At 44.0% G+C, this 25,740-nt stretch overlaps 9 protein-coding genes across 11 annotated transcripts; 4 read left to right on the top strand and 5 right to left on the bottom strand.

Annotated features, from left to right (window-relative positions):
- Positions 1-60: 60 nt before the first annotated feature.
- LOC135340644 (probable succinyl-diaminopimelate desuccinylase) lies at positions 61-1,739 on the bottom strand. The gene has a single exon (XM_064536970.1). It carries the CDS (start codon positions 1,675-1,677, stop codon positions 187-189), a length of 1,491 nt encoding a protein of 496 aa, XP_064393040.1. The 5' UTR covers positions 1,678-1,739; the 3' UTR covers positions 61-186.
- LOC135340640 (cAMP-regulated D2 protein-like) lies at positions 1,724-4,895 on the top strand. The gene is made up of 14 exons (XM_064536965.1): positions 1,724-1,928; positions 2,109-2,138; positions 2,193-2,254; positions 2,319-2,532; positions 2,799-2,948; positions 3,005-3,154; positions 3,208-3,327; positions 3,391-3,452; positions 3,508-3,619; positions 3,669-3,728; positions 3,806-3,913; positions 3,974-4,142; positions 4,415-4,671; positions 4,730-4,895. The coding sequence occupies exons 1-14, from the start codon at positions 1,827-1,829 to the stop codon at positions 4,790-4,792; spliced, it is 1,659 nt and encodes a 552-aa protein (XP_064393035.1). The 5' UTR covers positions 1,724-1,826; the 3' UTR covers positions 4,793-4,895.
- Positions 4,896-6,569: 1,674 nt separating this feature from the next.
- On the top strand, positions 6,570-11,182 carry LOC135341788 (WD repeat-containing protein 44-like). 2 transcript variants are annotated; one of them, XM_064538447.1, is made up of 18 exons: positions 6,570-6,755; positions 6,859-7,105; positions 7,234-7,722; positions 8,109-8,242; positions 8,402-8,473; positions 8,657-8,777; positions 8,887-8,967; positions 9,028-9,099; positions 9,174-9,311; positions 9,409-9,507; positions 9,564-9,604; positions 9,708-9,789; positions 9,846-9,945; positions 10,003-10,097; positions 10,202-10,300; positions 10,390-10,505; positions 10,574-10,701; positions 10,921-11,182. In XM_064538447.1, the coding sequence occupies exons 1-18, from the start codon at positions 6,673-6,675 to the stop codon at positions 11,064-11,066; spliced, it is 2,343 nt and encodes a 780-aa protein (XP_064394517.1). In that variant the 5' UTR covers positions 6,570-6,672; the 3' UTR covers positions 11,067-11,182. The 2 variants fall into 2 exon arrangements, with proteins under 2 accessions (XP_064394517.1, XP_064394516.1); XM_064538446.1 differs by having other exon boundaries at positions 9,846-10,097.
- Positions 11,183-11,301: 119 nt separating this feature from the next.
- Positions 11,302-13,057, bottom strand: LOC135341791 (N6-adenosine-methyltransferase catalytic subunit-like). The gene is made up of 2 exons (XM_064538451.1): positions 12,031-13,057; positions 11,302-11,884 (listed from the first exon to the last, which is right to left on the bottom strand). Exons 1-2 carry the CDS (start codon positions 13,018-13,020, stop codon positions 11,399-11,401), a joined length of 1,476 nt encoding a protein of 491 aa, XP_064394521.1. The 5' UTR covers positions 13,021-13,057; the 3' UTR covers positions 11,302-11,398.
- Positions 13,058-13,102: 45 nt separating this feature from the next.
- On the bottom strand, positions 13,103-16,831 carry LOC135341789 (PHD finger protein 14-like). The gene is made up of 15 exons (XM_064538448.1): positions 16,731-16,831; positions 16,468-16,617; positions 16,117-16,413; positions 15,716-15,872; positions 15,443-15,498; positions 15,260-15,378; positions 15,014-15,069; positions 14,757-14,963; positions 14,435-14,552; positions 14,312-14,377; positions 14,136-14,259; positions 13,953-14,078; positions 13,468-13,867; positions 13,260-13,389; positions 13,103-13,204 (listed from the first exon to the last, which is right to left on the bottom strand). Exons 1-15 carry the CDS (start codon positions 16,738-16,740, stop codon positions 13,160-13,162), a joined length of 2,061 nt encoding a protein of 686 aa, XP_064394518.1. The 5' UTR covers positions 16,741-16,831; the 3' UTR covers positions 13,103-13,159.
- A 25-nt stretch (positions 16,832-16,856) lies between these two features.
- On the top strand, positions 16,857-20,713 carry LOC135341787 (DNA excision repair protein ERCC-5 homolog). The gene is made up of 11 exons (XM_064538445.1): positions 16,857-17,048; positions 17,106-17,281; positions 17,407-17,606; positions 17,712-17,910; positions 18,125-19,129; positions 19,386-19,599; positions 19,731-19,875; positions 19,927-19,996; positions 20,059-20,183; positions 20,241-20,428; positions 20,488-20,713. The coding sequence occupies exons 1-11, from the start codon at positions 16,961-16,963 to the stop codon at positions 20,634-20,636; spliced, it is 2,559 nt and encodes an 852-aa protein (XP_064394515.1). The 5' UTR covers positions 16,857-16,960; the 3' UTR covers positions 20,637-20,713.
- On the bottom strand, positions 20,690-21,336 carry LOC135341792 (ER membrane protein complex subunit 5-like). The gene is made up of 3 exons (XM_064538452.1): positions 21,158-21,336; positions 21,002-21,054; positions 20,690-20,925 (listed from the first exon to the last, which is right to left on the bottom strand). The coding sequence occupies exons 1-3, from the start codon at positions 21,228-21,230 to the stop codon at positions 20,758-20,760; spliced, it is 294 nt and encodes a 97-aa protein (XP_064394522.1). The 5' UTR covers positions 21,231-21,336; the 3' UTR covers positions 20,690-20,757.
- A 13-nt stretch (positions 21,337-21,349) lies between these two features.
- On the bottom strand, positions 21,350-24,061 carry LOC135341790 (sodium/potassium/calcium exchanger 4-like). Of its 2 annotated transcripts, XM_064538449.1 has the most exons (10): positions 24,006-24,061; positions 23,533-23,950; positions 23,298-23,481; positions 23,186-23,243; positions 22,924-23,132; positions 22,773-22,869; positions 22,586-22,720; positions 21,957-22,532; positions 21,722-21,892; positions 21,350-21,665 (listed from the first exon to the last, which is right to left on the bottom strand). In XM_064538449.1, the coding sequence occupies exons 2-10, from the start codon at positions 23,930-23,932 to the stop codon at positions 21,447-21,449; spliced, it is 2,049 nt and encodes a 682-aa protein (XP_064394519.1). In that variant the 5' UTR covers positions 23,933-23,950; positions 24,006-24,061; the 3' UTR covers positions 21,350-21,446. The 2 variants fall into 2 exon arrangements, with proteins under 2 accessions (XP_064394519.1, XP_064394520.1); XM_064538450.1 differs by lacking the exon at positions 24,006-24,061 and having other exon boundaries at positions 23,537-23,555.
- Positions 24,062-24,131: 70 nt separating this feature from the next.
- On the top strand, positions 24,132-25,707 carry LOC135341846 (omega-amidase NIT2-like). Its single transcript, XM_064538518.1, has 9 exons — positions 24,132-24,195; positions 24,310-24,437; positions 24,491-24,611; positions 24,658-24,746; positions 24,815-24,908; positions 24,955-25,029; positions 25,084-25,162; positions 25,241-25,339; positions 25,472-25,707. Exons 1-9 carry the CDS (start codon positions 24,183-24,185, stop codon positions 25,614-25,616), a joined length of 843 nt encoding a protein of 280 aa, XP_064394588.1. The 5' UTR covers positions 24,132-24,182; the 3' UTR covers positions 25,617-25,707.
- Positions 25,708-25,740: the final 33 nt, after the last annotated feature.

The raw sequence follows: 25,740 nt of genomic DNA on the forward strand, positions 1-25,740 counted from the left end.
TAGTTCATTGCAAAAGAAATTAATCGTGAACCATGAACCATGAACCATGAACCACAGATATCGATTATAACTGACAACCATGATTGTACACATTGAAGCAAATTCACAATGATTTTTAAAGCACAATGTACATTATTCAGTCACAATCCTACATAACTGTAGCTACCAGTTCCATTATATCAGTGTTCACAGTTTGGCCAGACACAGATGGAAGGCCACCTCTGCCAGTACTCCCATTCCCCACTTGAATCCATCCACTGGTATTCGCTCGTTAGTGGCGTGAAACAGAGACCCAAACTTCATCTCAGGGGGCATACGAACTGGAGTGAATCCGAGGCAGATGGGACTCTTGGTCGGGTGCTTAGAGTAGTACATGAGATCCGTGCCCCCAGGGATCAAGTTGGTAATGATAGGGGCACCGTCGGCTCTTGAGGAGATGACATCACGAATGATTGAGAGGATTTCACTACACTCTGGTTCGTGAGGATCCTGACTACACGAGTCTCGGGAGGCAAGACATTCGATTGCCAACTCTGCTTGATTGGAGCCCTCGGGAATCTCAAATCGTGATGGACCTACAAGCTGCTTGATTTCCTCCATTAGTTCTTCTACTGTACACTCGGGGAGAAAGCGACAATCGACAATCAACGAAGCCGTGGTTGGAATCTGGTTCATCTGATCACCTCCTTGTATGACAACGGGATTGGCCGTGTTGTGTAGGAGTGGACCAATGGTGGACTGTTGGTCTTCAGTGAGGAACCTCCGCAGGATAAATCCAGACAGGGACGCATTCAGGACTTGGCTGAACAGAGTGGATACGGGGAAGGGCATGATGCTTCCCATGCTGTTAACAGTAGCTTTGTTGGCTATGTTTACTCGTAGAGGAAGATGTCGAGTGTGGAGGAACTGAGCCACTTGTCCGATGGTTGCGATTGGGTTAACCTTGTGGAACAGAGAGCCATGACCACCTGGACCCTGGGCTGTGATCTTCATTCTTGCCATGCCCTTCTCGGCTATTTGAATGGGGAAAACGTCCTTTCCCACCAGCCTCATGGAGAATCCTCCCAATTCGCTAAATACGACGTCAGCTTCTATCAGTTCTGGTCTGTTCTCCACCAAATACCTCGCTCCCCACGTGGACTCGGTCCTCTCTTCGTCAGAAACGCCTGCAAATATCAAATCTCGTGAAAGTACAATGTTATTTGTCTTCACGAACCGAAGCAATGCCACACACATGGCTGCCATGTTCTTCATATCGATTGTTCCTCGTCCGTAAAGACATCCGTCTTCTTCATCGATAACTGCTCCGTACGGGTCGTGCTTCCAACCCTCCGCTTGCCAATTCTCACGAGGTGCTCGGACTGTGTCTAGATGAGAATTCAAAAGTACGGCTCCTTTATTTGACGTACCATCACCACGGATACGAGCCACTATGTTGCCACGACCAGGTTTGGGTTCAATGATCTCATATTGGACTCCAACTTCATCCAGTTTTTCCTTTATGAACTTGACGGCTTCGATCTCAGTTCCTTCGTCTCCGAAGTTCTGTGTGTCTATCTTTATGAGCCCTTGAAGCAACTGCAGAGCATCCTCTTCGAGTTCTCCTCTCTTGGACTCCAACAATTCCAACAGTTCCTTTGGGAGCTCTTTGTCAAATGTAGCAGAGACTTCAGCCATTGTGTAAGAGATTGATGAATATTAAATTCTTAATTGATGGGTGTTGTTTGAGCTGTCATGTGATTGCAAATTAAAAGAAGCCCCATAAATTTTAGCACCCCAGCCTCTCTGCAATCTGTGCTGGCTTAGAGCTTAACTCCAAGAAGGGAATGAAGTCAGTGTGTCTAGTGTGTGCTCTCCTTGCTGCCACTAGCATGCTAGCAGCAGGTCAACCAGGCCCTAGCCCTATAGTGGACACCACCAGTGGAAGGGTGAGTGCATGTATGTGGACACAAAGCTCTCTGCATGCAAGCAGATTGTTGCACATTTGGTAGCTTTAAATATGTAACTTGATCAGCTAAGCTAAGGGAATGTTCTTTAAAGGAATCTGAGTGAGGCCGAGGGGGAGGGGCTGGTATATGACTTACATGAGCAATTTCCCACCTCTCCAGGTTGTGGGGCTGTTCACAAAGCAAGCTCAGGTTCGTTCACTTCATTTATTTACTGTCAATGCAGTAAGCTCACTATTTGTGCAGGTGTTCCGATCCATCCCCTATGCCAGGCCTCCTGTTGGTGCCATGAGATGGAAGGATCCTTTGTACGTTCCATTACCCTGACAACTGCATGCAAGCTCCTACTAATCATGTCTGTATACTCTGTAGACCCCCCTTTCCAGTTCCAGGGATACTGCAGGCGACAGAGGACCCCCCAGGGTGTCCTCAGACACTCCCCTGTGTATTGCCACTCCCCCAGTTCCTGTGCCCCAAGAAAGTCAGTGAAGACTGTCTCTTCCTCAACATCTTTACCCCCCTCACGGCCACGCCCACCTCAAAGCTACCAGTCATGGTGTTTCTACACGGAGGAAACTTCCTCAGGGTGAGAAACTAACCTCATGACTAAGGATTAAAAAATACGTACTATTTGAGCGTCTAATTAATCATCTCTCTTAATTCAAAATTAAAAAGATGCATTTTGTAGAAGTTTGAATACCTACCTAATAGATTAGTGATTGCTTCCTGGATGAAATATTCCATTCTCGAAGCCTTAGTAATTTTCCCAACTGTTTCGATAGCTAATTTAGGTCTTTTGTTAGATTTTCTTTCCATCCATTTTATGATTGCAGTGATACCTAAACTGTACAGGGTTACTCAGGAGGAGGCTTGTATGATGGACAGTACATTGCCAACACTACTTCAACGATTGTGGTCACAGTCAACTATCGATTGGGAGCCATCGGCTTCCTGGCATTTGGGGAGGGAGACAACGCACCAAAGGGAAACTATGGGATCAAGGTGAATGGTACTGCACACAGGGAGTGTTTTAATTATGTGTGATTGATTATTCACAGGACCAAAGGTTGGCTTTGGAATTTGTAAGGGACAATGTTGTCAACTTTGGAGGTAATCCAGAGGAAGTCACCTTGTGGGGTCAAAGTGCAGGTGCTGTCTCCGTGGTACTGCACATGGCTAGCCTGAGAAGTGCAGGGCTTTTTAACAAGGTGAGAGGGCTATTGGTAGCAGCTAGGGCATCTTTTGTGTGCTTGTCTTGCAGGCTATCATTGAGAGTGATCCGTTCTCCATCACGCTCAAAGACTTGAACAAAGCAAAGAAACTTGGAGAGGACTTTGTCAAAGCGATAGGATGCAAGGACATAGAGTGTCTGTACGCAAAGGTGGATCTATAATTATGTCACAACCACAAGTGTATTATGTTTATTTTCAAAATTGCCTTCTAGTCAATTGAAGACATTGCAGAGGCTCAATTTGCAGTGCTGAGCAAGATAGTTGATCTGAGACAGTAAGTTACGTGTACTTCTGGTACTTCAATCTCACCATCTGATATATTTTTACAGTGTACTGGAGATATTTCTGCAATGGACACCAATTGTGGATGGAGTGGATGTTCTTGAGCAGCCTATTGATGTGTTTACACAGGGAAAGATCACACCAATGCCAGCCATCATTGTAAGTACAACCCAATGCCCTCACCTCTGTGACTCTATTGTCTCCACAGGGCACAACTTCTGAGGAGACCGTGTTCTTTATCTATGAAGGATTCCCTAAACCACTCTCAGTAAGAAATAATTATGAGATTTCAAACAATTTGCTATAATTTTTTTTTTTATAACTTCATCCGTTTTTCCAATCCAGGCTGCTGAACTTGATTTACTAGAGCTGGGAATATTCGGCACTCATTACCCAGCTGTTCACAACATTTATTCACCAACTAAAAACCAAGACAACAGGCCGATTGCAGCTGTGAGTTATTGTACATGTGTATATATGATTATTACGTGATGTCATGGCTTGGCCACTCAGGTGATGGGTACTGAGTACACGTTCTCTTGTTCCACTCGCGAGGCTATATGGGGACTGACCAACCTCACGCAGTCCAGTAAGGCGAGGAACCCTCTGTGGGTCTACGCATTCAACCACTCCATGTCCTTTGACTGGGGAAAGGGGTTCGAGTTCTGCAATGGGCATGCTTGTGAGTTAATTGTACATGTGGTAGGGTTAGGGTTAGTAAAATATCATTGTTCACTTTTGGTACCCTAAAAGTATCTCTTGCTGTATACATGTATAATTATTTTTTCCGAAATTGGCAGTTTTTTTCCCCCTCCCAGACCTTTGCTAAGTGATATAGGCTTTGTCTAGAGGCACAGAATACAAGTATTAGTGATTTCATGACCTCCCTTTTATTTATAGTCTACATGCATGTACCAGAATGAGCATACAATTAACTAAAGTGCTCCTCTGTAGGTCACGGGGTGGAGCTGCCATTTGTGTTCCACACGGCCAATCTAGGAGGTCTCAACTACACTGCTGATGAGCTCGTGCTCACCAACACAATGGTGGACTACTGGACCAACTTTGCTCACACTGGCAACCCCAATGGCTACATCAACAGAGCAGAGAAGAGGCCCTCGAAGCTGCTGGAATGGCCCCAGTACAGGGTAGACCCCAGCACTGGAACTAAGGCCTCCAATTGTCTCAGGTTCAAAGCTCCTAACAGTGAGGTGAGTAGCTATAACAAAAACACCAATATATTAGTAACATATTGATTTATGCTTTTAGGTCATACAAGACTACATGGGGGATACATGCCGATTCTGGGACTCTATAGGATATAACGTTTAGCACTTGTAGTGTAATACCGGCAGGTCATATTATTATGTGTGCACTTTTTGTGTTGAGTGCATGCAGGTTGTGTTTTTAAAATGACAAGTTTTGTGGATATGAATAGATCAAGGGCGATTAGCTAAAAAGCAACTAGCAGTGCAAGAATCAGACTCTTAGCAGCTAAAAATAGCCCAGTGCTTGTGTTTGGCAGGTAACACGCAGTTGAACTTTGACCTACAGATAATAGCTAGTCTTCCTGCTACTATTAAAGTATTAGTTATTGCATGAGCACCAGTGCAATATGCCTGATATTGGCTCAGCATAGTAAATTAGTGGTCGAGGGCCATAGAGAGAGTCAAGACCACTGATTTACTATGTAGCCAATATCAGGTATATATATTGCACGAGTGATTATGCAGTAACTGCGTGGGCCATGGAGAAGATAGTTATAATGAGTTCATGCATTCTGCATTCCTTTATTTTGATACTACAAAAAAGTGAGTTGTAGGAAAATGTTGTACAAAAAAGTTCATTCCAACTTTTGGATTTGCTGTGTTTAGGTAGTCCGCATTTATGCAGTCTGCCTGTATACAGCCTGCTGCCTGTATACAGCCTGCTGCCTTTATGCAGCCGTTGCCTTTATGCAACTCCTGACTTTATGTAGTCCGCATTTATGCAGTCTGCTTCTGTCAGCTTCCACTGTGTTTAGGTAGTCCGCATTTATGCAGTCTGCCTGTATACAGCCTGCTGCCTTTATGCAAGTCCTGACTTTATGTCAGCTTCCACTGTGTTTAGGTATATATCACCAAGTCTTGGTATTATAATATATCTTGGTCCAAGATTATGTCAGCTAGGCCTAAATGTGTGTGCTGGACCAATAATAGTTTCAATAATAGTTTCAGGTACCCTATCTTGGAGTCAGCAGTGTGATACTGTCTGCTCCAAAGCATATAGAGCTCTTTATGTACTACGCAGAAACGTGCATACAACATCATCGATAAGTATCAAAAAACAACTATATCTCTCGCTAGTCAAATCTTCAATCAGCTACTGTTGTCAACTCTGGAGGTCGCAACTTTGTAAAAACATACAGTCAATAGAAAGAATTCAGAGGAGGACTACAAAGTACATCTTGAAGGACTACATTAGTGATTATAAGTCAAGACTGCTATCTTTACACATGTTGCCCCTCATGTATTGGTTAGATCTACAAGACCTTGTATTCATGATTAAATGCCTCAAGACACAATCAATATTCACCAGTACATACAATTTGTAAATAGCAATACCAGAGCAGCAAAAAACCAAAAAATGTTCCACAAATTTTCAAGATTAAGCATTACAAGGAATTTTTATTTTGTTTGGATAGTTCGAACATGGAATTCAATCCCAAGTGGAATAATTGACCTAACTTTATCGGTGCACACGAACAAAGTTAAATTGAGACATTTCTTTTGGAACACTTTGAACAAAACTTTGACTGGAAAAATATGTGTTCGTATCATTATTAATTGTGTGCCCTTGTTACACATGTATATAGTTTAATATATAACTATAGCTGTTCCTTAACTGGTTCAGTCTATCAGTTACCTCACTTATGTCAATTTTTTTACACTCTGTTCATTTCTTACATGTCTCATGGTCACTGTAAAGCAAATAATTTTATTATTATTATTATTATTATTATTACTGAGTGCTGCATGATTCAACTTAGCCTCGAGACCACGCCGATTAAAAATCGGCCTGGATTCGAGGCTAGATTCAACTCTGATTTCAACTTTTATTTTTTGCGACCATTTAGGTTGGGGGGCGGAGTTAGTATTGATTTGAGAATCTGTAGTAGCCGAGTAGCCGGCCTGTTTGTTTACGTGTGTGCGTGTCCTTGTGTAGTGTTAGAGATGGCTACAGAGAGCAGCAGCAGTGAGGAGTATTTGAGTGCTGACGAGGGCAATGAGGAGAAGTCACCAGATAAAAGCATGAGGTATATAAACATCAGTCTATTAAGAGTGGTTTATATTGTCCTAATGCTCTTCCCATTCCTTTCATTGCAGTCTTTACTGTATGCCTTCACTTATCACCTCTAGATTACTAGAGGACCAGTTGCTTTCTGTTGAGCCCAGGAAAGATGGCCCCATATCCGATCCTACACCTTCCCAGCTGTCACCGGACCCTGGCCCTCCTGAGGAGACCTCACATCACGTGGAGGCTGCACATAACCTACAATCTGTGGTACTATCAGAGGAAGAGAAAGCTCCTGTACCTCCACCACGGACCAAGCGGAAGAAACGACAGATGAACAAGCCACCCTCCATGGAGAACCTTCTCATTGAGGTCTGCCAGCCACTGCACAGTATAGTGTAGTATTACCTGTGTATAATGGGAGATGGGTTAGTGGAACCATCTCACAAGTCTATTACCAAGTGTGGGCTGTAATCTAGTCCACCCCTCCCTTCATGCAGGCAGAGCCCCTCCCACTAAAGCAACGCTCAAGGACTGTGTGCAGCTCTGACCTCACGTTCCATCGAGCCCTTTCTCCACCCACTCACACTGGCACTGGCACAGCCGACAGCCCCACAGAAGTGAGGAAGAAATCAGACACTGATATCGAACAAGAGAGCCAATCCTCTTCAGTGGAGACCATAGAAGTGCAAGATCATGTGACCCGCTCATCAAGAAGTGCCACACCCACTCCTGCTATCTGCATAGAGCCGGACGCCCTTGACATCAATTTGACGGCTACTATTTTGAACTTTGATGAGAATGAGATTGTTACAAGTGACACGGCTGTTGCCAAGGCACGTAGCTCTGGTGGTGATCAGGTGGTGATAAGCTACTCTGATGTGGACAGTAACAATGGTCTTGACGACGTGTCACCTGACAATATAGAGGCAGCTCTGAGCAGTGAGGGGGCGACAGCTGAAGGTGCCACTGGGAACGCTAATGACAGTGTGAGTATACAGAGGATGTTTGCATACTGACTAACCACTGTGTGGGAGATCAGTCAGCAACATATCCTAATGTCCTCCTGCCTAAGCCCTAATATGGTATGGGTGAACTTTTTTGAATCTGTAGAAGTAATGGTTTGTTTGCACTGTGAGTCAGTAGGTACAAGTAAGATATTGTAGCCCCACTTACTAATACTTACTTGGTGCTCTGTAGATACAAACACTACTGTCTGGTGTACCGACTGTGTGTGTCGTTTTGCTCACCTGATATGCTCTAGGTCATAGTTATGTTCCTCGTGAGAGCACATGTCATTGCCCCAGTCCACCCACTACCCTCACATACACACACACACACACACACCACTCCCCCCCCCCACACACACACACAGGAGATCCTGGAGTCCATCACCATCAAGAACCTTGACACAGGTGAGGTAATGCCACTGAGTGCGGCTGAGGACAGGATCCCCCGGGGCAACCAGTGGAACCCTCTCTCAGAGCACCTCATCAGACGATCAAATGAGTGAGTAAACTATCCTTTGATAGAGGTAACCTCTCCCTCACATACAAGTAGCTGCAGTGTTGAATGAAGCTGCTAAGTATGTTACTGTATGTGTAAAGTGAATAGTCTCACTAATGTAAGCAGCTGGTATCTACATTCTAGTCATGTGATTCTCTCCAGGGATCGACGTGCACCGAGCTCTGAGGATATCAGTGGAGACGAGTCTCAGCACAGGAGAAGACCAAGGATTAAGTGAGCCTGCATTGTGTTATACAGCTACAGCTACAATCTAATCGGCTATCTACACAAACAGAAACTTGTATGTGTGATATCTCAAACCATAAACCAGACAGTAACCATCTGATGACCACATTGTATACATGTAAGCTATCGTATGAGCATGCCTTTATCAATACTGTTGTTCCCTGCTTACAGGAGAACGCTGAGGAAACTAACAAAATCACTGGCTATGAAGATGCGTGAGAGACAAGCCGAGGAGAGTGCTATGCCTCCGTTTGACCTGTCCCGCTCTCCAGAGGACCAACTCACTGTCAAGGTATGCTACACACGTATTGGGAGGTAATGTTGCAGTCTGAATGTACTTGTATGTCCATATAGACTTATTAGTGTGTAGGCCTATACCTATCTCCACACCATTCACGCAGTACAAGCAATCGTCCCACAAGCAAGGCAGTCAAGAGTTTGACCGCATCAGGCTCAGGCAGGACCTCACTGGAATACACCTGGTTAGCATCAACCCACGTGTACCCCCCCCCCCACCACACAGTGTATCATTGTCCTTGCAGGGAGCCGTGTGGGTGATGGAGTTCTCTGTGTGTGGGCGGTTACTGGCCACAGCCGGACAAGACAGTGTAGTGGTGAGTTAGGTATTAATGCTTGAGTTAAAGGTCTTGATTTTTGATGTTCACTGTTTCTCCCTCCACCCCTGCAGAGAGTGTGGGTGCTGCGGACGGCCTACCTGTTCTTCCATGAGCTGCAGGCACAGTACCAACGACTAGGAGTGCACTCATCAGTTGACAGCCTCAGTGAGAAGGCTAGCGTGGCCAGTAGCAGTAGCAAGAGCTCAGAGGTGTGTGAGGGTTGGGTGGCTGTATTAATGTTTCGAAAGCGTTTAGACATTGTTATAATTTATCACGTGTACAATCCTAAGACTGGTTTACATACAGGAGGATGATGCGACTCTGTTGCAACAGCCGTTCCGTGAGACTCCCCTGTGTATGTACTATGGGCACACAGCTGACGTGCTGGACCTCACCTGGTCAAAGGTTAGGCCACTATCTGATGACTCGATGCTATTAATAGAGATTCATATCCTTCACAGAATTTCTTCCTGCTCTCAAGTTCAATGGACAAGACTGTAAGGTGAGCGTAGGCAACAAGTTAGTGTAGACAGCCATAAGGTGAGCGTAGGCAACAAGTTAGTGTAGACAGCCATAATTGTAATTTTGTATTGTTTCTAATTAAGGTTGTGGCACATTTCAAGAAAGGAATGTCTCTGTTGTTTCCAGCACGTGGACTTTGTCACAGCCATTGCGTTCCATCCAAGAGTAAGCCAATCACATGACTTTCTTATCCATCATGTGATCATTTACCATGCCCATAGGATGATCGATATTTCCTCAGTGGTTCTCTGGACGGCAAACTGCGATTATGGAACATTCCTGACAAGAGAGTAGCCCTGTGGAATGAAATTGAGGGTATTGGTGAGTCATGTGACATTGTGTTTCGACCTGAGATATCATGTGATCCACTCCTCTCAGGCTCACACCTCATCACTGCTGCTAACTTCTGTATGAATGGAAAGATGGCAGTGGTGGGGACGTACGATGGACGTTGCATCTTCTACGAAACTGAGGTCTGAATTATACACAATGTCTAGACTCTTCAATCCCATTGTGTTTTTATCATGTAACACGTAATTACTTGAACAGCTGATTATAGAGTCTTGTCTTTCTACAGCACCTCAAGTACCACACCCAGATCCACGTTCGCTCACGTCACGGCAAAAACAGAGGCCGGAAAATCAGCGGAATTGAGCCGCTACCTGGAGAGGACAAGGTAAGATATTTAGAAGGAGTGTCTCTCTGTGTTTGTGTCGTTGAAAGCATTAATTTGGTGACTGTTTTGTGTTCTGTTTTTCTCTCCAGTTACTAGTAACAACCAATGATTCTCGGATCAGGCTGTACAACCTCAAAGACCACACTCTCTCTTGCAAGTACAAGGGTTGCATCAACACCAGCAGTCAGATCAAGGCCACCTTCAGGTGAGAACATTCAGTCATCATTGTAAATGTGTGTACCACCTCTCTCTGTCTCTTTGTCGCTTGTGCAGTCGAGATGGCCAGTATATCATCAGTGGCTCAGAGGACAACTTTGTGTACGTGTGGAAGACCCACCTTGACTTCACTAAGCTCACTTCTGTTAGGAGGGACAAGAATGAATATTACGAGTGCTTCTCAAGTAAGCAAACTATATAATTATTGTACTATAGGACTGTTGCAATACGTAGCTGCTGTAGTGGTCCATTTTCAGTGATTTTCTGGAAGTAAGCTTTATCAGATGTGTGCATTCACATCAACCAAATAGGTTATTATTATGATGCATGGTGTAATCATATAACACACGTTGTGCTTCCCACCCATATACATTGATGTACCACTCCCCCCCTCCCACACACAGCCCATTCTGCCCCGGTGACATCAGCAGTGTTTGCTCCAGTACCAGGTATCTCTGTGGATCAGGGGATCAACGAAGTGGGTCACATGATAGTGGCAGCGGACTATCAGGGCTGTATCAAGATTTATGTCAGTGGAGAGAAACTCTGATCATAAAACCATTATAGAGTTTTATTATAATCAACGAAGTTCTGTTATGTGTTTTAGCTCAGTTCATCAAATTTTATTATTATTATTATTATTATTATTATTATTATTATTATTATAATTATTATTATGATGATGCAACCTTCTGGCTGCATTGCAGCGACGTGAAACTATAATATTATATACAAAAAAGTAGGCAATAATTATATATACAATAATAATTATTATAGAGATGTAATCTTGATAATATAATATTAGAGGACTGAAGACATTTTTTTTAATATTATAATACAGTAGTAATAAAGACGAAAATTACAGGTCAACATAAAAACACCCTAGGGCATGCGAGGCTGTTGAGGCCTCATAGTGTCTATTTCTCCATGAGGATATCGTGCATAAAACGATGCTCGAATGTTAGGATCTAGAATCCTGACACCATCGACTTGGTTGCCAAGAGTGACCCAGTTTGGCTGACAGTTATGAGGTCGTCCAAACAGCTCCACTTTCAGTGACTCTGGATACAACCGTTCGATAACACCGTACACCTCATCTGGCTTATGACTGGTAGCTCGGACCTCGGCAACAATCACGTCCGTATCAATCCCTTTGTTCACTTTAGGGTTGCCTTTGACACCCACAAGACAATGCTCTTTGCCGTGGTTGAGCCAATGTCCGGTGCGCCCTGTTCGAATGAGTCGCTGCAATTGATTCGTCTTGACCCAGATCAGCTCATCAACTCTCTCATAGCCCCACAGAGTGAGGCACTCCCTCCCCAGCTCCATGGCTCTACCAGTCACCCACAGGAAGATGTAGCCATCGTCCTGTACAGTGGGAAATAAAGAGCATGACAGTAAATGAGGTTACGAGGTTACGCTTAGACCAAAAAGAAAGATTTGCAATTATTTATAATGACTAATCAAAAACAATTATAGGCTGTAGTAAAACAGTACAATTTACACGTACTGACCTGTAGAGCTGGTATGTTCAGCTGTCTCATTTCATCATCGCTCATGGTCCCATAAGGTAGCTCCATGTGAATATCCCAGGGAGGGTCGGCCATGATCACTGCAAACTTGCCAAGAACGGACATATCGAAGGTACGTAGATCACTCTGTACCCACTGCGGTGGAAACAACTTGCTGCGTGGAAGAGCAGACTGCTTCATTTTGACAGGTCGTGGGAGGGCTTCTGGTTCATCAATTGAATCGTCAATAGCGTAGTGAACAAATTTGCAAGTCTCCATGTGGAAACAGGTGTTGAGGAAGGAGCAGTCTCCAAGGCTCTTGTCCGTGTGGTTTTGAATAATTCGTCGGAAGTGGAGCTTTGGACAAGCATTGCGGCTGCTCCTAGTACGTCGACAATCTTCTTTGGTTTTGTTTACACAGAATTCTCTCAATTGAGATCCTCCAATTGACTGGAATTTTTCCACCATTTGTTGCTCCTTCACCGTCTTTGTGTTCAGAAGCTCCAGAATTTCGTTGCTGACTTTCTTGCTATCTGTTTCTCGTACTGTAGGTACACTGAGGAGGAAGTCTATCTCCTCTTGCACGTTGCAGAACTTCTTGGCCGGTGAAGGCTGAATACTGGCGATAAGCCCAAGCCCATCAGCAAGTTTATAAATACGATCCAGGTCTACGGAAAGTATGACGATGTCGGTTGCATGTACCTCTAAGATATTTTGAGAAGCCATTTTTTCTAATACACTTTTTAGTTCATCTTCCTTCGAGCTGATAGCTAGACCAATGTTCTTGCAGAGGGTTAAACCGTCCAGAGGGAACTCCAGTGATGGGTTCATCAGTCCCTCCATTATCTTCTTCTCTACGGCAGGGTCCACACGCACAACATGTACAGCAGCAGGTCTCTCATCTTTGGAACGTCTTCGCCTTCTGTTTAGTCTTTCTTTCAAGGCACTGTGTCGCTTTCTGAAGAGTTGGATTTCCAACCATGTGTCAGCCATCTTGACTTTTGGATAACTCGTTTACTAATTTCCATTTAGAACGACCCTTTTCTTTTAGCATGGTTGATAAAGGGTCATCATACTAATAATGCAAAAACATAATAATAATAATTATAATAATAATGTATAATTAGTTAAGTTATTTCTTAGTTTTTCCTCTTGTTTTTTTGCTTGATTTGTGCACCTGCAGTGAGAACATTAATCAGATCAACGTGTGTGTGTGTAGCCATATCCCTCACCTGTGGGTCTGCATACAGCAGAGTCTTGGGTGGCTGTAACTTTCTCCCCGAGCGAGACGAGGGTTCGTTATGATTGGCTAGAGTAGGGGCCAACTCATCCTCACTGTCACGATAACACCTGTGACACTCCCTGTAGCAAAGACAAAAATAAAATGTGGGGTGGAGGAGGAGGAGGAGGGGGGTTAAGTAGTTACACAGACATACTTACCAGCCCCATCTCACAGTCTTCTTGGGTACTTTAGACAGTGGAGGATCCAGACAACCAATATGGTAGTGATTGTCACATGTGTCGCACAAGACCATCAGGTGATTGTCATGTGATCCCTCACACACCACACACTTTGTCGACATCCCTTCATCCTCTTCAGGGACAGTGTCTTTCAATCTCAGGGGTAGTCTGACATCGATTTTGGTCAGCCTGGCTAGATTCATATAGAGGGTATTAGCTTGGCCTTGCAGCTGTTGGCTTCTAGACCTCAGCAAGGCCAGTTCCTTCTCAACAGATGACAACTGTTCCTTCGTAGTCTTTTCCTCGATCTTTAGCGTAGAGTTGCTGTCAGAGAGTTGTTGCACGTCACTTTCTGTGGACGTCAATCGGCTTTGTCTCTCTGCACGAAAGGAGAACAGATTTTACATTATAAACGGTATAACCCATGATTATAAGATTTTGTAATCGCAGTCATAAGTATTCACCATGAAAGTAGTTAACAAAATCACAAGTGAGTCCGGGTGGGACCATCCTCCTTGTCTCTGTCACCTGACCTATGACCTCTGTCTCGTAACCTAGCAACTGGGCCTTCTGCGTTAGATAGTGGAATGCTGGAGACAAAAAACCAACAGATTACACAACCATCACCTGCTCCCCCCAAAACGCACCACTAGGTAGGTAGTGCAATAGTCTCTCCTCATTTCTGAAAGTCAACTCAGGTCTGTAGTGCTTCTGCATTTTCCTGAACTGAGCCACGTACTCCACCGTTGCCTCCTCCAAGTAATGCTGAATCTGCAGGTCATATGATATGTCATGTGACGTCACATGATCAATAAGAGCGTACCCGATCATCTGCAGTGCTCCGGACAAAGCTCTTCTGCTTGTTAATCACAAACAGATAGTCCCTTTTCTGAAGAAGACAATAATCATCCTAAACGTTCAGACACTAATGAACTTTAGTACTGACCTTTCTCTTAGCAATGTCCTTATCAGCATGAGCCTTGCAGTGAGCAAAGTAGGGGTCACACAATTCCTTGTCCTCTTCATCACCATCCACCTCGCACAGGAGACCAAAGCGCTGGGCACTGTACACACAGAGAAACTTACATGTATAACAAGTCTGATTAATAGCACTGCTTGTACATACTATAAACACTATTGGTGGTAGCTTCTATTGCTTACCATACGTACGTACATTAGCTTTTTAGATTTAAAATGGCTCGTAGAAACAAAACACTTTCCAGTTTAACCAAGTCCGTAAAAGACACACAATGATATATTCTACTCACCAAGTGACATGGAAGTAAGTCTTGCACATGCCAGCATCACAGTTGATGACAATCCCAGTCCTACTATAGACGACCTCCTGACAGAGTTGACACTCTCGGGCACCCCATCTCACAGCAGACAGATGATCCAGTGTTATCCCAGACAACTCAGTTGGCTCCACATACGCTATACCAGGAGTGTACAACCCACACACCACATGCACCCACCTGTGTGAACAATCCACTGGTGTAGCACACTTATATATTGCAGCTCTTACCTCCCGTTGACAGACTGCTTGAAGAGGCCTCCCACATTAGGGCATAGCTCACAATGCTGCAAGGTGGAGACAGAACAATCATCAAGGGGGGCACTGTGACCCAGAGCCATTATATCAGCACACAGGGGGGGCACTGTGACCCAGAGCTATAAGAGCAGCACACAGGGGGGCACTGTGACCCAGAGCTATTATATCAGCACACAGGGGGGGCACTGTGACCCAGAGCTATTATATCAGCACACGTACACAAGAGGTGGGTGAGAGGCCAGCCTTGCAGACATCACAAAACCAAGGAATGGTTGTGAACGAAGAGAGAGATGACCTGTCTTCATCAACACCATCATCCTCAGGAACACCATAGCAACCTACATAGGGGGGCGGGCATGGTGTCCTGAGTGCCACAACATTGAGGTGTGGTATGCAACTAACCTTCATGCACGGATATGCCACACCAGTCACACTCGACTATATCGCCGTCATCTTGACTGTATAATTATAGGATCATTTATAAATGTTATGATGTGTGAGTTATAGTTCTACTAAACAGCTACTAAATGCTTTAAAAATCACAGGTTCCCCAACACAAGGTATGGACCATTAAAGTTAGCTCTGAAAACAGGCCTCATTCTCATAGTCCACACTTTTTAGAAAATGGACAATTTGGGCCCGAAAGTAATCGCTGATTTACAATGTAAGTCTCACCTGTCCTCTAGACACACAGCACAGAGTGGTATGGCTGCTAGACTGAATGCAGTGGTCTGGTTCACGGTACTGCTGCGTTCACTAGCAGCCACAGCCTCACCACTGGCCTTGTGATTAGATCTGGAGCTACTCACAGAAGACCCACTGACAGAACCATCTGTGTGTGTGTGTGTGTGTGTGTGTGTGTGTGTGTGTGTGTGTGTGTGCGTGCGTGTGTGTGTGTGTGTGTGTGCGTGTGTGTGTGTGTGTGTGTGTGTGTGCGTGTGTGTGTGTGTGTGTGTGAGGGGTTATCCCACTATAAATCAGCTGTGCTAATTCTAATGGTTAGTATGTGTCCATTATGTGTCCATAATTTTATATGTGGGATATTTTATTCTGTGCAACATGAAGAGGTACACTACCTCGATCTCCCTCTGGTGAGAACTCAGGGTCACTGCTGTCCACTTCACCTCCCTCCAGGTCCACCCCAAACTGAGCGCCTAGCAGATAGAGGTCAATATCCTTGGTGGGTTTGATAGCTCTGTTGGACCGTCTCACTATCAGTGGATTGTATACATATTCAGTTGAGCTGCTTGGACCACCACCATTAGGGGGTGTGTCCTCCGTCTCCATGGCGTCATCATCATCAGTAACTTCATTGCCACTCTCCTTATCAGAAGTTTCCTGAGGATCTTCATCTCCTATAAACTCATGAGAATCTGAAAAATAAAATAAATAATTTTCTATTCCCATACAGACGGATGTGAGTGTACCTTCTGAGTCCACTTCAGCCTTTTCCGGTTCAAACTCCTCATCACTGGACTCGGAGTCGCTACCGTTGAAATTGATTCCAAACTTTGAGCTCAAGTCGACCACCTCCCCTGATTGTGCAGGTTTTGCACGCCTTCGCTCAGATTTCCAAACTGTAAAAAATAATTGCATGAGTTGTGTTTAATAGTAGACTCCATAGCTAGCTGTGCGCATATGCAACACTACAGGGTATGATGTACACTATCAGTTGCTATGGTGTGCTCACTGTCGTCCATGATGCTCCTCCTCGATCCACTGCGGGCAATGGGAAGGGTCGTCTTTAGAACAAGCTGTGCAGCGTTTTATTGGGGAAAAGTCGTCTTTGAAACATTTGCCCATTTTGGCATATTCAGCAGCATCAATCTTTACCACATGGTTTAGGTGTGGATGCTATACCTAGTACCTGGTGGATGGAGTAGATCTAGATCTATGCATCCCTGTACTGTATGCTAAAGGATGGGAGTAAAAGATCTGTGGAAGCTGTTGGAGCCAGCTGGTAAACCAGTGGATCTGGACTCTCTTCAAGGAGTGGTCCTAGCAGTAGGTAAGCCATAAATAAATTGTAGTACATTGAAAGTAACTATTAACTTTCTGTTTCGAGATGTGAGTATCTGGTTGAACCAGGCTGTAAAGGGGATGCGGGATCGTCATGGCGATCCGTTACCCCAGGCCCACCTGGTAGTGTTGTTCCATCGAGTATGCAAGCTCTTGCACTACAAGATCAAGCCAGTGTTTGTGTTTGATGGAGCTACTCCAACTCTCAAGAAACACACCATAGTAAGATAGAAAAATCAGTATTTGCATTTCATATCAGCAGCATAGAGCTATTTCTCATCTTGCATGTCATTTATTTTTAGGGAGGTTCACCCTGTAATTAAAATTTGTTATTCTCTCCCCCTCAGGCTGAGCGCTCTCGGAGACGCGTGCGCGCCAGTCAACGCTCAGTGAAGGCCATGGACCAACAAGTGTCCAAGTTCCTTCAGAGCAAAATCTTGGAGCGGATGTATGGAGAGAGGGGTGGTCCCACTCCTCCGGTGACCACCAGTGATACTCCAGACATGTACCAACTACCACCACTACCAGACAACAACACTCTGACAAAGTGAGACCAATATCAGTAGAAACTGTCATAATTTCTACATAGCCATATGCATCGCAACAAAATATTCACGACTCTGGCTGATTGTATGTACACCATTTTCTGCAGGAGTCCTGAGCCAAGTTCCTCTCCCACTTCCCCCTCTGTCCACACTGACCACACCCACCAAGTTACTGACCAAGTGACGGGCCTGGACATTCATTCAGAGGACTTCAACTCCCTCCCTCCAGAGGTACAACATGAGCTACTGCTGGAGAGAAAGGAGCTGGAGACTCACACTCATCACAGCCCTCACACCCTACCACAAGTGAGCTCCATGCACAGCAGTTGCATACAAGATAGCTAGATTTATATCCCTTTAGTATACTGCTGTGAGATACAAAATGTCACTTTTGAATAATAAGTACTGATTCTTTACTTTCTCATCAACAATTGTGTCAGTGTCCTATGCAAATTAGACTTCCTTCTAACTTCTTCTTCATGTATTTATTGTAAGTGTTTGTTACCCCTCATGCATACAGGCAGCCAGTGACTTCTCCAGCTACCAGCTCTCCAACCTAATAACCCAAAGTCGCACTACTAGGAGACTGGAAGAAGTACGACAGGTACTCAAGTCCAACGAGACGGCAGTCATGGGTCTTAGCGATGAGTCTCGTGTCCAGGAAGTAGAGACAAGTAGGATTATCTCCAGCGAAGATGCTCACTACATACTGGTGAAGGGGCGTGGCATTAACAGTCAGTCTGAGGACGAGGCCGAGGAAGGTTGGCAAGAAAGAGAAAATGATCGAGGCAAGAAAGAGGAGAAAAAAGAGTATTGGTCAATGGATAATTCTAGTGAAGTTAATGGTGTGGAAACGGATGAAGTGAAGGAACACGTTGATTTGCTTTCTGAAAAGAGCACTGCTGCAAATTTTGATCGAATTGTTGACAGCCCCAAGACAATAGAAGATACTAATGAATACATCAGTGTCAGCCAACCTGAAGCAATGGCCACGGCACTAGTATCATGTGACAATGACCCAGTAGTGGTTACTATCTCAGACTCAAATTCATCCTCTCCAGAACCAAGACATTTTATTTGTATTGAAGCACCAATTGAGCGGGACAAAACAACATCACCTGTCGATCACAAGACCCCAGATATATCTGTATCAGCAGCATTGCTACAGCCTCCACCTGCACTAGTCACTACTGCAACCGTGCAATCCCCCAAACAAGTCTCACTAGCTTCACGATCTCTGAGCAAGACACAGGCTATTATCCTAACCCATCCCCATCATGTAGTATTACCCTCGCAACTGAACACAACACAAGAGTCATCAGCAACAATATCACCAGATGTCGGACCGGTATCTCCACAAGAATCAGATAACCTAGACAGTGACTGGGACGAGGATCTTCTCTTACTTTCCCCTGAGGCGGCCCAGGATCGACTGAGGGAGGAGGTCAAGGAGCTGGGGAGAGAGAGGAGTAGACAGAGCAGAGCAGCAGCAGCTGTCTCCAACACCATGTACAAGGAGGCACAGGTAAATGGCTGAATGTAATAGAACATAGTTATCTTTCCATTTTGTATTTGAACGTTCTTTACCAAGGCCTCCCCAATTTAAGCAAACATCTCAAAAATGGACCAACGGAACTAAAGTTGAACTAAAGTTATGGCCGTTCAAATATGCTTTATTTAACGCTGTGGTCCCTTATATTTTAGAATACTAGAGTCGACTCTGTTTTCTGATGATCCCATTATTATAGTAATAGCTTCACTGTGTGTCTGCTCTTACCCAGGAGTTGTTCCGATTGTTTGGCCTCCCTTACCTAGTGGCCCCGGGAGAAGCCGAGGCTCAGTGTGCCTACCTGGAGTGTAGTAGTCAGGTTGAAGGGATACTCACCGACGACAACGATGTCCTACTGTTTGGGGGGAAGAGGGTCTATCGAGGGTTCTTCTCACAGGACAGAGAGCCAGAGGTCTACAGCTCCTCTGATATTCAGGAAAAACTGGGTGAGAAATGTGTGTTTTAATGGTACAATTAAGTATACTAAAAGTACGTTTAAAACTTAAAAGTTGCTGTACTGGGCCCAACTTGTTGCTTTAACAAGAGTAGATAACAATTCCCTAATTTGTCTGTGCAGGTCTCTCTCGTGGCCAGCTTGTTGTGCTTGGCTACCTCCTCGGGTGTGACTACACTGCTGGTCTGGAGGGGGTAGGTATTGTGTCAGCCATGGAGCTGCTCAGAGACTTCCCTGGAGACAGACTCGAGCCACTGGAGAAAATAAGGTACGAGTACGTACATGTTGGTGTGTAGTGAGTAGTACAGTATTGCTGTAGAGACTGGCACAGTGATGCTCTAGTGAAGCCAGCGATGCTTAAGCAAGCAAGTGGAGTCTTGAAAAAATTAGTGAGCACAATAAAAAAAAGATTGAGTATGTAACCACACCCCCCCCCCACACACACACTCAGAGTCAGTCTCACCTCCCCACCACCTTCCCAGAGCCAGCCGTATACCAGGCCTACTTTGCACCAAACATTGACTGTTCTACTGAAGAATTTGAGTGGGGAAAGCCAGACCTGGACCTCCTCAGGAAGTGGGTACTCCTTAACTAGACACTAACCCACTACTTTGCAAAACCCCTCTCATGCAGGTTTGCCCGTGACAAGATAAACTGGGATCAAGCCAAAGTGGACTCCCTCCTTCTCCCATTGTTGAAGAGGCTCAACTCCGAACAGAAATCCATCTCACAATTTTTGAGTCGACCATTGGCACACCAGGAGAGAAAAGGCATCAAAAGCAAGAGGATTAGAAATGTTGTTGCCTGTCTCACACGCAAAGGTTGGTCATTAATTCCATTAATAATTATGATAGCATACTGTTTTTTTATCCATGTTCAGAACCATCCCCTGGGTCTGAGAGAGAGTGCAGTTCATCACCTACACAGCCGACAAAGAAACCTCGAGTCACTCGCAAGAGAAAATCTACCACAAAGCAAGCTTCAAAGACATCGACGACTATCTCTGCTAGCAGTAGTGATAGCGACTAATACATGATATCGACTAATTTATTGTCATGTTTTTGTACCCAAATTGACACAAAGAAATTATTACATCAATTGAAGAATAGATACATGGTCAGTACAAGATGTAGCTGATTGTGTTAACTGATCATGAAACACATCGATGATTGAAGGTCATAAATCCTAGTCTATTGTCCACTGTTTCAAATGATTGAGTGTTGAGTTCTGTTGTGAGCTTGATGTCCTTGAACTTCCCCATTAAACTGAGCACTCCGAATACACACAGCACACTGGCCATCAGACACTCGAAAGCAATCTGTAGGGACATAGGGGATAAGTGTAAGAACATAAGTTAAGTTTTATGGGTTATAGTGTTATCACACGAAACTGACGTCTTTTGGCAGATAACTATATTCTTCTTCAGCTAACTTCAAGAACGATCGATCTACAGTGGAAATGGATTAATAAATGCAGTGTTCGTAGTGGTCAATTACAATATTTGGTCAATTACAATATTGAAATAGGATAGCAAAAGTACTGACACTTACGCTGCTCAGCAGAGAAAGCCGAGTGGCCCAACAGAATGAAACCTAAAACCAGGACTGCCTTTCTTAGTACCATGTCAGTGCAGTGAGTGACCTCTCAAACAACATGAAACAACTTGCTTTCTGGTGTAAACTACACTATCAGATCTAGATCTATAAACATGTCACATGTGCTTCAGTCTGAGCATGCGCAATAACTTTCTGAGACTATAATACCGGTTTAATGTAAAATAATGATCAATAAGCAGCCACACACAATTTTGATAGATAAATAAAAGTAATACAGTCTTTTTCAACACTTCTTTCCATTTTTACATCCAGGCAGGAGCTCTTGGAGGAAGGCATACACTAGGAAGAGCACATAGATGAGCACAAAACAGACTCCAGTCCATTTGTTGAGACGGAATCGAAATATGGCCAGTGTGGACACTGCCAAAATGAGTATGAACATGAGGAGGAACCCAAACTTAGTATGCGGGATCAGTGCAAACTCTCCAGCTGCAAACTCATCCTAAGGAACACAAACTCTAATTTGTTGCACAACACTTCTAGATGATTTAGACTTACAATTATTTCTTGAGAAACCAACAAGAATGGAGCACCTCCTTTGATGGCAATGGCAATAAGGAAGGGTAAACCGATTCCAAGATTGATATCAAACACATTTGATCCAATCGCATTAGACACAGCCATGTTTCCAAATCCATCTCTAGCCACAAGGATAGAGCTGAGGCAATCCTGTATCAAAAAACAATAAACACATTAATTTTTGTATAATATAAATTTACAAGAGGTAACTTACAGGAATACTGGTTCCAACAGCAATGACAACAAGGCCCATAGTGAATGGATCAATGTTGAGAATGCAGCCGGTTCGAGCCACAATAGTAACCAGAGCAAAGCTTGTGACAGCTATCCAGGCAATGGACATGGTAAAAGAAGTTACTACCACATACAATTTTTTGTTCTTTGTGCAATCGGGGATAGTCCAGGAGTAAGCCACAGCAAATGGGAAGGCGATGACAAACAAGAAGCACTTAAGTATGAACTTAATCCATCCAAGTATGCCTCCGTCTCTTGCCTGCTGGACATCTGGTGGTGTGCAACGAACTGGTGGAAGGTATGGGATCAGCACTAGAACGGTCTCTTCTGTCTCCCCCTCTATAGATTCAGTCGACTTGCTCTCAACTCCGTGCTCTTCATCTTTTCCCTTGCTGTGTTCGTGTTCGTACTCAGAATTTGACTGAATAAAAGGAAGTGGAATACCGTAACGGGCAAACTTGTAGCGTTCGCTTCGATCAGGATGATGGGAAATGTTTGAATTATGACTTTGATGAGCGTCCACTCCATGAATTGTTGTTGATCTTCTTCTATTAGCCTATAAATACAAAATTGTGTATATATACATTATACAGTAGTCTGATAACTTACGAATGAGCCTGCCAGTTCTCCTCTGTGTGAGTGCACAAACCGGTGCTTGTATTCGTCATGATGGACATGAGATTCCTTCCTAAGAGCATCGTCATGATGGCTCTGAGAGTCCTTACTGCTAGGAGCCCTGTGATGCTGGAAGGTGAATATTAATACCATGCAAATCAGTAGAGTGGTGGTAGTGTACCTCAGACTCTGATCCTTCAGCCTGGTCCGTACAATTGGTAGTGCTGTTACCTGATTCTGACTCTTTGTCTACCTCTGGTTCAACTTGAGATTTGTTTCTGCAATTAGCAATCAGATACTTTCATGTATCAATTATGTAATGTTTTATGTACCTGCACCAAGAGCACTCAAACTTGGTAAGCAGTTTCATCAGGTGTGGATTAAACTTCATGAGAACAATGTAGCCGATGTACACGAGTAGGAGAATGAGAGCTTCCCACCATTCTATTTTACCATCCCAGGAGAAGCCAATGAACAGAGCTATCGAGGAGGCATACACCACACTGTCACGAAACAATGGTTTCCAATCCAAGTTCAGGGTCTAAATACATTTTAATATGATTCGAGATAGGGGTGTACATGTATTCTTCTTACCTGACCTGCTAGTATTGAGCTTAGAGCAACAATAACTAGAATGTTGAACATAGCACTCCTGTGGAGGATAAAAATCATGTATTTCTTTGGTATAAAGTATTTTAAAGTGTACCCCACAATAGTTCCAACTCCCACATCGCTCTCTGTTCCCACTCCTGCCACAGATGTGAATAGCTCAGGAGCAGAGGACCCAGCAGCCATGAATGTTGCTCCAGCAACATCCTCACTCAAGTCCAGTTTCTCCGATATTGCCTCCAGGGACGGTACAAAGAAATCATCACAGATGATAGCAATCCCTGCATGAGTAACATGGTAACAAGTACATGGCTATAATCAAATGTACTAACCTACAAATATGACGAAAATTATAAATACATAGAGAGGAAGCCAAGCGTAAGGTGAGTTGGCCTTTTCAAAGTCGCATCGCTCCCATACAGGTACCCCTGGCTCGTTATTATGACTGCTCTGTGTGTCATTTCCAGTGTTGTTGCTGAAATCTGTAGATAGTAGTCTTCGACCGATATGTGACTGAGATATCGGGGATGGGGAGCTTGTAAGTGTGTGATCCGCAGTGTCTAGGAATAGTTTTCCCAGATAAATTATGCCAGCTATTTGCAGAATTACTAGAAATACTGCAACACAAATAACTCGGTTATGCCAAATGAATGCTTTTCTTCGAAATCTTCTCTTGGGATTACTCTGGGAAGGCAAGAGTGACGAATCTCCTTGCACTGAAATGCCAACCATAGTTAGCTATATTTAAAACTGTGGCAAGAAACACATTTATCAACTCATAAATACATCAATTGTTGTAGCTAACCTTTTTTTTTACTTCACAACCATTTTTGACATCTTCTTCACTTCTTTCGAATTTTGTTTTGTTGTATTCCATAGAAACAAAAACATTGCCTCAGGCTCAGGAGAGGCATCTATGCATATTTCATTTACTTAGTTAACGCTCTTTACCAATAAAATATAAACAAAGGCAGTTCACAAAATGGCAGGCGCTGGTAAGCTCATTGTTAGGTATGTACGTCTTTGTATTGTTGTGTTGTTCCATATAGCTAGCTATGTCTTATCTAAAATTCACCTTCAGTATTGTGATATTCCCTCATATATCATAGGACTGCGTAAGCTTCGGCTGGCCCTAGTTCAGTTGGCAGTGGGTGGAGATAAAGCAGCTAACCTGACTCGAGCCGAAGGGCTGGTCAGAGAGGCTGCTCAGAATGGAGCAAATATCATCTCTCTACCGGTACACATTTCATACAATCGTACCATAGATAGATCAACTGTCCTTCCCTGCAGGAATGTTTCAACTGCCCGTACGGTACCAGCTATTTCCCTGAATATGCTGAGCCCATTCCCGGACACACCACAAATCATCTCTCCAAGCTCGCCAAGGAGTGCAAGATTTATCTCATTGGAGGTAAGGTGTTTATTGTCTAGCTACTCTAATAATTATTGTTTTTCAGGATCTATACCAGAGAGAGAAAATGACAAGATTTATAACACTTGTGCTGTGTTTGGGCCCAAAGGAGACCTGTTGGGAAAATATAGGAAAGTAAGTTTACTTATTTGAGAGGTACTGCAGGTACGTACAGCATTAATTAATGTGTGGTTGTTTGTTAGATGCACCTGTTTGATATTGACATCCCTGGAAAGATAAAGTTCCAAGAGTCGGAAACTCTCACTGGAGGAAACAAGCCATTTACCTTTGACACAGGTTAGAAATGACTCTCACAACAGTCTGATTGACTTTCTTATCTTAGAGTGGTGCAAGATTGGTATTGGCATATGCTATGATATTCGGTTTTCTGAGCTGGCTTCTATCTATGCACAGCAAGGTGAGTAGTCAGCTTCCAAGCTAGTACACGCACACCCGTGACTACCCCCATCAGGTGCCAAGTTGCTGATCTACCCTGGAGCCTTCAACACAGTCACAGGACCCATGCACTGGGAGCTGCTCATCAGAGCAAAGTGAGTAGTACAAGCCTTGGCTCTTAGAATGGTGCTTGTTAATAATTAATTTTTAGTTGTGTTGTATTTCACATGCAGTGCTGTACAGAACCAGCTGTACATGGCGGCAGTGAGTCCAGCCCGGGATGATACTGCCAGCTACCATGCTCATGGACACAGTACACTCTCAGACCCAGCGTACGTGAGCAACCTAAATATTAACTGCCAGTGCTATCAGTGGTCGATCAGACTATCGTAATAGTTAAATTTTGTAGTATGCATTTAAGGCTCATTTTTACTGACTTAACAGCTTAATTTGGATTTTTGCAGTGGTAAGGTGGTTGCCACCACAGAGGAGAAGGAGGCCATTGTGTACGGGGAGGTTGATCTGGACTATCTGGACGAGTGCAGGGCTGGGATACCAGTCACCAAGCAGAAGAGGCATGATGTGTACACCTCAGCTACTCAGATTTAGTGACAACTGGAACTGATGTATATTTTACCATAGATGGATAGTTATCAATGATTTTTATGCTTTGTTTGTTATTGAATTTCGATTTGTGAAAGTCCACTCTCTCTACGGTGGTTTAATGGGTGTT

Source organism: Halichondria panicea, chromosome 9, assembly GCF_963675165.1.
Source record: "Halichondria panicea chromosome 9, odHalPani1.1, whole genome shotgun sequence".
In the NCBI taxonomy this organism is placed as follows: domain Eukaryota; kingdom Metazoa; phylum Porifera; class Demospongiae; order Suberitida; family Halichondriidae; genus Halichondria; species Halichondria panicea.